The 10,751-nt window shown below is 31.6% G+C and overlaps 1 protein-coding gene across 1 annotated transcript; it reads left to right on the top strand.

Annotated features, from left to right (window-relative positions):
- The first annotated feature begins 9,781 nt into the window (after nt 1–9,781).
- On the top strand, nt 9,782–10,480 carry LOC21386150 (auxin-responsive protein SAUR32). The gene has a single exon (XM_010092885.2). The coding sequence runs from the start codon at nt 10,043–10,045 to the stop codon at nt 10,478–10,480; it is 438 nt and encodes a 145-aa protein (XP_010091187.1). The 5' UTR covers nt 9,782–10,042.
- Nucleotides 10,481–10,751: the final 271 nt, after the last annotated feature.

The raw sequence follows: 10,751 nt of genomic DNA, 5'->3' as shown, positions 1-10,751 counted from the left end.
GGAATGCCATCCTCTTGCAAGTGCATAACGTGAACGTTTAGTTCATAAATTTAGAATCATGATTCAGAATTATTCTCAATTTACGTGTGTTTTTTGTGAGAAAAAATACTATAACAAGTCACGAATCATGATCTGAACCATAACACGAATCCACCATCATTATGCAATTCACAAAAATGAGTTAACAATATTGAAAAACCAAATTGTCTTGGCAAAACAAAATGAGGCCAAAAGAAAAAAAAAATAAAGAGATCGAATTCCTTCGTAATTCAATAATGGCATTCACACATGTATTGGCTATATTACATTGCTTAATATAATGGTGATATAATTGGGAAATCCTAATAGAGTTGAACATACTGTCAAATAAACTAGTTTTGGCGTTGAGTTGTAATTGATTTGATGAGTACAGCTAAAATGTAAGTATGTTGGTATAATTTTTATACTATCAGTTTGAAAAACAACAATTTGTGTGAATACTCGAAGATAAAGTAGTAAACTAACCGAATATTCTTGGTTTTTTTTTTTTTTTTTTTGAAATGGCATTCAAATAGCCTCGGTAGTAATACAACCTAATTAGCAATTAATGTCTATGATTTATAAGTGATGTAAATGGGAAGGAATTATTCAGTACACTGGATGTATCACGTCATATTATTTATGTAGTACACCCGTCCAATAAGATTATAAAAAAATAAAAGTGAAAATTGATATAGACAAAATGTCTAAATGATACAATTTCATTAGACGAGTGGCCAAATGATACAGTCTCATTGGACGGGTGTACCACATAAGCTATATGACGTGGTACACCCGGTGTACTGAATAATTCATCATAAATGAGTGTGTATTTTTTTTTTTTTTTTGCTAGTTAAAAAAGGATCATGCGGTCTACCTCGTGCTCCTATCCACGCGCCCAGAAAATACAGAACCACCGAAGAGTGACAAATGCTTGAATTAGTCTCTCCCGGCCATTTAACCAATTTTCACTCCCCCTATCTTTGGCAGGTTCCACAGGATCCATTTAATTTCCCAAAGGGCTGCACATGGCTGTGTAATTGAGCACCGGGACTTAAGATATCAATTGTGACCCAAAATGGATAAGTTGACATTTTGATCGGGACTGACGCGTAGATGGGTCGTGTGTACAAAGAGCAATTTGGAGGTGTTCCCCATGTAGAGCTCACCTATGCATTTATGCTAATCGATTGATTTTGGAGCTTAGATTTATGCTCCTTAAATTGAGGCCCCGTTCTTTTTGCTAAATCGAGTTTAGAATTTAAATTTTTCTACAATAAAAAGCTCTCAGAAACAGTCACATCTAACTTTTTTGTTACAGTAAAAAACTCTCACATAATATCACATCTCAACTCAAATTAAAAATTCGAATTAGCGAACTGAACGGGCCGACAATACATATACAGTTAATGCCACCAAAAAGGTTGACACTTTTTTTCTTGTTTCTACCACATATTTTTGAAACTCATATTCTCTTTTCATTTGCCAATCAATTATTTATTGATACATCATCCTTTTAATAAAAGCACAAACGAAACAAACAACCGGTATGCTCTGTTAATTTTGTTTTTATTTTTCTCTCTTTTAGTACTTTTTTCTCAATTTCTTTTGTATCCCCTTGGTGGTCACTCCGATTATGGAGGGTTTTTTTTTTTTTTTTTTTTTTTTTTTGGGGGGTTTTTTTTTTTTTTTTTGAGGAAGGAGAGATGGGTTTAAGCCTCTTCAACAGTAGGAGGTTTTGGGAATGGGCAAATAGGGGCTCCTCAATTCTGGAAATTTTTTAGTGTGTTTGGAAGTCGTTCCAAAATGATTTTATTTTTTGTATGAAAATAAAAATGAAAACGTTTTTAATCTCAGACAGAAATCATTTTTAAAAATGCGTTAGTAATTTTATCAAGAGATTATTTTGAGCCCGTTTAGTTCGCTGATTCGAGTTTTTAATTCGAGTTGAGATTTTATGTGAGAGCTTTTTACTGTAGCAAAAAAGTTAGATTTGATTATTTGTGAGAGCTTTTTACTGTAGCAAAACTCGAATTCTAAACTCGAATCAGCGAAATGAACGGGGCCTTTCAGTATAAAAAATCCATCTCGAGAGATGAGAAAACGGAAACAAAAAATGAAAAACGACTAAAAAGTCATTTTTCATTTCTCTCTCATTTTACACTAAACTAAAAAGTCATTTTCATTTCTCTCTCATTTTACACTAAACTAAAAAATCATTTTCATTTTCATTTTTTGTCTTTAATTATGCCAAACGTCATTTCTCTCTCGTTTTCATTTTTTTCTTTCTTGAAAAACATGAAAAACAAAAACAACTCTAAACACAAGTTATGTCTCCTTTAGCATCTTTGGAGAGAGAAAAAAGGACTGAAATTTCTTGTCTCCTGCTATATCTTTGCAAGACGAGAATAACCCAGGCTAAGTAGATTTTAAAACTTGGGAGTATGTCATTAAATATATACAGGGATTGTTCAGCGGTGTTGATTTGTCATTGCTCATCTTGTATGAAGTGGTGAAGGGGCAGCTAGTTGCCTTGCTACTTCTCGTTAGCCTTCGGAGCTTTCGTTGGCATTGTTTTGCACAGCTTGATTTGAAATGGGCACATGTGAAATTAGGACCTCGTTCATTTCACCTATTTGAGTTTAAAATTTGAGTTTTACTACAGTAAAAAGTTCTCAGAAACAGTCACATTTAACTTTTTTTACTACAGTAAAAAACTCTCATATAAAGTCACATCTCAACTCGAATTAAAAATTCGATTCAGCGTACTAAACGAACCCTAAGTGTTAGATGTTTTGGTTTCCAAACAGTGCTTGTTGTTCATTATTTGTACAATTTCTAACGTGATTCTTTCGGCCAAGGCACTTTCAATTTGTATGACGAACTCACTTCATCTTATAGAACGCTTTTCTCCAAAAACTTCTAATCTTTCAAGCGTTCTGAAAATATTCTAATAAACACGTGTCAATAAGTGAGTAGCCTAAAGCCCTTTATATAAAACTTAGGTGGCGTTTGGTTCATGGATTTAAATTATGTGATTAGAACTATTTTTAATTTACGTGTATTTTTTATGAGAGAAAATACTATAGTGAACCACGAACCATGATTTGAATCAGGGAACGAATCTAAGTACCAAATGGACTCTTATACTCCACATCAAATTCACGTTGGCTCAATCATCTCCTTCAAAAATAACTTCCCAAAATTCTCTCCAAAATAGTCTTCACGTTATCTGCAGCAATATCCACGTTTGAACTCCTTTCAAATATTCTAGATAGCTTCTCAAATATAATTCGAATTGTGCAACCACTTTTCCTAATCCGAATTAAACTAAGGCCATATTTATTTCACCGATTCGAGTTTTGTTACAGTAAAAACTCTCAGAAACAGTCACATTTAACTTTTTACTACAGTAAAAAATTCTCACATAAAGTCACATTTTAACACGAATTAAAAACTCAAATTAGTAAACTAAACGGGCCCTAAGAAGGCAGCTAGGCTTTTTTTTTTAGAGTAAAACTCAAAAAAAGTTTGAACTCAAGTTACAATTTTTTTTAAGTTCAGTTTGTTTGTAAAATTTGAGTTTTAACTTGAGTTTAGGGCTAAAATCTGAGTTCAAGTTTCTCCTTCAACTCAAGTTCTTAAACTCAAACTCAATTAATGAACAATATTTTTTCTATTCTTAAAAACGTCATAACTTTTTTTGTTTAATTCTGATTGAGATGATTTTTTTTCTATGCGTTCACAACAAAAAGACGAATAAAATCTCACTCATATACCCTATTAATATTTTTCATCACCATTGAGTTTTTATTAAAATATTATCTAAATATAAATTAAAGTTTTGACTCACTAAAACACAAACTCAAATAGATTCTCAATTCAAATTATAACTCAAATGTGCACATCTAAACACAAACTCAAGTTACAATTTCAACTTAAAATCTACACTTAAATAACCATAACTCAAAAATACAACTGAATAAACCCAGCCAACTTTAAATTTCAAATCTCCATGTGCTGATCTCATTATCTCCACGTGCACTTTTGTGGATAACAAAATATCTCCTTGCCATCTTCAATAAGGCACGTACATTGAGTATATATATATCAAGGGTCCATTCAGTTCGCTGATTCAAGTTTTTAATTCGAGTTGGGATGTGATTTTATGTGAGAGCTTTTTACTGTAGTAAAAAAGTTAGATGTGATTGTTTGTGAGAGCTTTTCACTGTAGCAAAACTCGAATTCTAAACTTGAATCAACGAAATGAGCAATGTCCAAAATTACTCATTTGCCCTTATCTAATAAAAGTCTTCGGCAAATCTTCACGTTGCAGCGCCTTGGTTCATACCATCATAAACATTGTCTTAATTCAATTCAAATATGAATTCAACTTAAATTAGAATTAGTCTTGTCCACACCTTGAACATATCTCCCGTACGTGATGATTATCCTTTGTCTTCTTTTTAAATGTTGAAATTTCAGTTTTCAATTAAAACTGTTCAAAGCCTCTTCGAATAAAGCTAAGCTTCCACAGCACTTTAAACTTCAAATTCAAATCAGAGCACATCTTCCATATTGCAGCAAGTTTATCTTCTCGTTCAACAAACTGCAATACTTTTGAAATTCGAATCACAACCATATCTCCTACTGCAATTATGCGTTGATCTGCTTGTCAACTTTTGAAATCTGCTTAACTGAAAGCCAACTGCAACTCGAATTTATCAACTCGAAATCACTCAAACCCGCAAAAACAAATCTTTCATAATTAAATCTTCAAACTTGCATCTCGCAAAGTCTTCGACCTGTTTTTGAATTTTTTACACGTTGTTAATAAATTACTAACTAACAAAAAACCTAACAGTTCTCTATTCAGGGCCCGTTCAGTTCGCTAATTCGAGTTTTTAATTCGAGTTGAGATGTGATGTTGTGTGAGAGCTTTTTACTGTAGTAAAAAAGTTAAATGTGACTGTTTCTGAGAACTTTTTACTGTAGTAAAACTCAAATCAACGAAACGAATGCTGCTCTGGGATGGCTTCGTAGGCAATTAAAATGTCCATTTCCTTACCAATTCGTTTTGAGTTTTGAAATTCAATCAAAAAACCCGTGGACATATACGATTATTCAAAGTTATATCTTTCCTGTAGCAAATGCATATACACATTCTGATTTGAAGAAAAAAAAAAAACCATGATAAAAAATATTATTTATGATACTCTATTAAAAATAGTATGTAATTATGTAAAATGACATAAATAATAAAATTTTAAAAAAATAATAATCAAACTTGAAATCGGTTTTGAGTTCTTGGATATAGGCATTATAAGGTCTGAAGGGGAAAGCACAGAGGACGCTTTTCTTTCTCTAATCTAGCCTTGATTTCTTAATAATATTTCATTTTTTAACTTAAAAAAATGAAAACGCCAACTAGACTTGTTACATGTAGACGTAGCCACGTAGGATAGTGAGCAAGTCGTAGTCAACTAATAATAAAATATTCCGTTCATTTCACCGATTTAAATTTAAAATTCGAGTTTTGCTATAGTAAAAAACTCTCAGAAACAACTACATTTTATTTTTTTATTACAGTAAAATACTCTCACATAAAATCGCATCTCAACTCGAATCAACGAACTAAAGATGTCTTTAAATTCATTTCATTCAGCAATAAAATAAAATAAAATAAAAAATCACAATTCAAACAGGTCAATAATGGGTTTGGATGAGCCGTGAGCATCATGGGCTGGTCCTTACTTTTCTTTCTTAGAGGGCTGGGTTTAGGCCCTATCACAAGTCACCAGTTGGTTCAAATATTCTCCCCCTCGCTTGTTGCAAGAGTTTTTTGTGCGTTTGCAAAATGCCAATTTATATATTTTTGTATATATAATAATATCATTTAGAAAAAACTTACTTTTTTTTCTGTAATATATAGATGTTTAGAAGTTCTAATAATTAGGCGACATGCCCGAGGAATTAAGAATACTAAATAAAATAAAACTTTAAAATGTGAAGGCCCTAAAGTATTTATCAAGGAATAGGCCGCATCAAATATTAATTAAACAAAGAGATGGGCACCCACCATTGCGCCTCACTTTGATATTTCTTTGCTCCAAAGTAAAGCAATGTAATGTTGTCCACAAAATTTGGACAACGACACATAATTAGCTTGGCCCATTACTCACTTAATTGCTTCCTTTTCATAATGTAACTTGCCACTTCTCATACATGGTACTTTAAGGTTTTGGCTATTTGTAAATGGTTTTTTTACTTACAACGCATAAATCATGTAATACATTCCAAGTAATACATTCCAAGCTCTTGTATACTTCAAGGCAATTTTTTTACTTACAACGCATAAATCATGTGATATATTATTATTTTAGTGATTTTTTCTTAAGTTTTATTATTATTATTATTATTGTGCCAATGCTTGATTAACAAGGGTGATAGAGGATAATGGCAACTCATAATCCCATTAGCCCCTCATTTTGCTGAACTTTTGGAAGGAATACACGAAAGTTGGAAGGCAACAGAGAAAAGAAAAGTAATTTAAAAATTAAAATAATAATAATAATAATAATAATAATAATAATAATAAGAAAGAAAGAAAAAAAAGCAAAAGCAAAAGGCTTGCTTTCCTTTAGAATGCTTGCTATGATCGCTCCCTCACAGCTCCACTCAATAATGGGAGACTACTTGAGACCATTCCCATTTTGAGGGGTCATCCAACGGCTGTAATTAATACAAACATCAAGATGGCATCTTCGGTTCAATATTTATATAAAGCAATTATTTGGTGCACGTGAAGTCCTCCCCAATCTCTCCAAGTTCGAATTTTGACATTCCTAATAAACAAAATTAAACCCATCTTTCGAGTTAAATTGGATTAAATTTTTTTATTTCATTAGTGAATCTCAAATTTTATTTTATAGACGATAGATAGAGGAGGCACAATGACACTAATAATCTTTTTTATATTAGCCAATAAAAACAAGTATAAATCATACAAGCATGCTCTTCTTCAATGTGTAAATAAGGTTGAGTGATACAATTAGACTTTAGTTGTTCACCATACAACTTTTATATGTACATTAAGATTTTATATTCTACAAAATATATATTTTCAAATTCCAATTATCTCTAAAGTTATACTCTTATAATTCTCCTCTTTTTAAATTGATAAACTCTCTATAGGCCGTATTTTTTACATATCCAACATCTATATTTATATACATCATGTCATGTCAATTAAAATGTCACATAAAATAAAACTACTTTGAACATAATTGTAATGAATCTAAAGTCATAAACACATCTATAAAAAATAAAAAATAAAAAAGACTTCATCAACACTATAAAGCCAATTGTGTGTGATTTTCAAAAAAAAAAAAAGGTGTGTCTCTCTCTCTCTCTATATATATATAATAAAAGCTTCTTGAGACTCAGATGGGCAATATCCAAGAGGCACATGCATACCAGTTTAGAATGGCACACACAAAGGGAAGTGGTCAATATATAATACACACACACACACACACACATATATATATATATATACGTATATTATATTGATTGCTTGAAGGTCACAATCGCTTCTTAGTCATCTTGACAACAATTTTGCAACAATATCTGGCACAGAATCCGGTCCTAAATTGGAGCCAAACTTGGGAGCCTTTGTGGGGTACCTTACCAGGAAGAAAAGTCAAGGGCATCAGTGGTGTTTTGAGCCAATTTTTATATTTCGTATTACGTAAAGGTACATTTGTACAATGGGCAACCCTAGATCGAATCGTTTTTGTTCGCTTAAAAAATATTTTATTCACCCTAAATAAAAATTTTCTTAGAAAAGCATTATGTCAAGAATTACTTGTATTATGTATAAAAGACCAGATATGGTGTCTTTTTTTTTTTTTTTTTGGTTAAAGTTCAATCACTGCTTATGATAATTAAAGGCTTTTTTTGCGAAACTATGTATGAACTGTTCTAATTTGTAAATTGTACTACTTGTTGCGAAACTTTCAACAAACAAAGAGTTTGTTTAGTTCGCTAATTCAAATTTTTAATTTGAATCGATATGTGATTTTACGTGAGAATTTTTTACTGTAATAAAAAAGTTAGATCGTGACTATTTCTGAGAGTTTTTTACTATAACAAAACTTAAATTTTAAACTTAAATTGATGAAATAAATAGAGGCAAATTGTTTTATCAATCATTCATGGGCGATTAAAAAATTGACAAACCTACCAAAATGAGTGTTAAATGTAGTTCTCTCCATTTCTTATGGGCGAAACTTTAAATAAGCAAAGCTGACTTGACGTTTATTTATGTCATATTTGGTGTTAAACATGTTCGAGGTCTGTTCCCGCTGTGCTGACGTGGACAAGACACCTCATTGTCGGTCGGATTTATATTCATGGACCCCACTAGTGCTGGCGTGGTGAGGCCTCTTCCAGTCATTGTCCAGGTGTCTTAGATACATAACTTTCATATTGAATTGCTGATTATTGGGGCTGCGGATTCCGGTTTTCAACCTAAATTAAAATATAATATTTTTTAATAACTTTTAACTGTAACAAAAAAAAAAAAATTATATGTAATATTTTTTAAAAGTTTTTAATTGTATAAATTTAAATTAATAAAATAAGTGAGATCTTAAATTTATTTTATGAAACTTTTTTTTAGTGTTTCTTATTTTTTGAAAATATTAACGTTTTTTATTTATCGACTGTTGAGTCTGTATTAAATCTAATCAAAAATTAAATTAGATTAAAAAATAATATAGATCTAACGGTTGATAAATAAAAAATACCAGTAACTGAAAAGACCAAAAAAATTCCCTTATTTTATTTCTTCATATACATATATATATATATAAAAGAAATTTCCCTGTTGATGAAATTGAATTGTATTTTTCCACAGGTGAACGAGACTTTTCCACACTTTTGGTCAGTTTTAAACTTTTCTCACACATCATTAACCAATTACATGTAAAGAAAATAATATATTCAATAAAAAAATTTGAGAATTCTTTTGATAGATAATTTTTCATATTATTCTATCACTAGAGTATTGTTCTGACCGTCTTTTATTCTGTCAGTTTTATTTTTTTTTATTTAGTGCAGCTTTTATGAGACCAAACATTTATTTGATCAGATATGTCTATTATAAAAAAGTTCTAAAAATCAGGAATTTATTAATTGAGAAATATATATTTACATATACATATGCATATATGGTATGAACTGGATGTTAATATGCCTTAATCTTAGCCATGGATCAAGCCGTGTTATGATATAATGAGAATCCCATTCCCATCCTTTAGGAAGAAAATATAGATCAACAATTTATAGAAACACCGACGTGTGTGCATATATATATATATATATATATATGGTATGAACACAAACACACACACACACATATATATATATAGCGTGTAATAACTTCTATTTTTCCAGCTGTAAATATAAAGCTTGCGGAAATTCCATCTTAGACGGCAATAATAATCATAATAATAACAGTAATATCAATAAAAATAAAACCCCACCTAGGATAAAACTATTTCAGTTCCCTCCCCCCACCCCTTTTTTATTTTTTTTTTTTTATTTTTTATTTTTTCCTCTCTAGAATCCACCTTTGTGTGAAAACTAAGCAAACCTTTGAAACATCTCACCCACATTTAATACACACATCACCTCCCCCACAAAACCCTATATAAATACCAATCCTCAGCCTCTCTAAAAACCTCTCATCATTTTTTTTCTTTTCCATATTTATCTCTTACATATATAATTCATATATGTGGGTTGTATGTGAATAAAATATCATTTATCATGAGCAATATTCCGAGGTCTCTCACAGACTCTTCCCTCACCCTCTTCAAGCTCGCCATTTCCGCCTCTGATCCTTGGCCTTTTTCTCTCGTTTTCTTATAACCCAAACAAGGGAAAATTCTTTCTTTCTTTCTTTTTCTTTTTAAATTTTTTAATTGATTTTTTTTTTTGGGGGGTGTGTGATAAATCAATGACGATTAGTGCTAGCGAGCAAGACAAACACCACCACATGATCATGAACTTTCACCTGCAAATCCCTCACATTCACCTTCATCATCATCATCATCATCAACATCATGATCAGAAGAAGGATCATCACCATCATCAAGAACTGAAGGGCATCCCAAAGGGGTGCTTGGCGGTTATGGTGGGGTCGCAGGGAGAGGAGCAGCAGAGGTTCGTGATCCCTGTGATCTACATCAATCACCCGCTCTTCATGCAGCTCCTCAAAGAAGCCGAGGAAGAGTACGGATTTGATCAGAAGGGACCCATCACCATTCCTTGCCACGTGGAGGAGTTTCGCACCGTTCAAGGAATCATTGATAAAGAGAATTCTATCCATCATCACCATCACCACCATCAACACCATAAGCGGTGCTTTAGGGTTTGGTCTTTGCACCCAGAGTAGTAGAAATATATATATATATATATTTAATACTTTTGTAAAGTTAATTTCTTTTTCTCTCTTTCTTTGGCATGTCCTTAATTTAAGTGACAGAAAATTTCATGAGATTATCATATGATATATGTATGATTTATTGTCGGTACATTTGTCTGGAATGTAACAAAAATTCATGAAGACGGAAAATCCAAAGTTTTTTTTTTTTTGTGTGTGTTTCTGCCCTCTGAATTACATAAGTTAAGCTTGTTGGGTATATCATCAAAATTACTGTTATTTT

Source organism: Morus notabilis, unplaced genomic scaffold (assembly GCF_000414095.1).
Source record: "Morus notabilis unplaced genomic scaffold, ASM41409v2 Scaffold3154, whole genome shotgun sequence".
NCBI lineage: Eukaryota > Viridiplantae > Streptophyta > Magnoliopsida > Rosales > Moraceae > Morus > Morus notabilis.
Note: the sequence above shows the minus strand (reverse complement) of the source record. Positions and strands in the feature narration are given on the sequence as shown.

Coding starts and splice junctions, on each gene's coding strand:
- LOC21386150 (XM_010092885.2), top strand. CDS start 10,043: ATGACGATTAGTGCTAGCGAGCAAGACAAACACCACCACATGATCATG.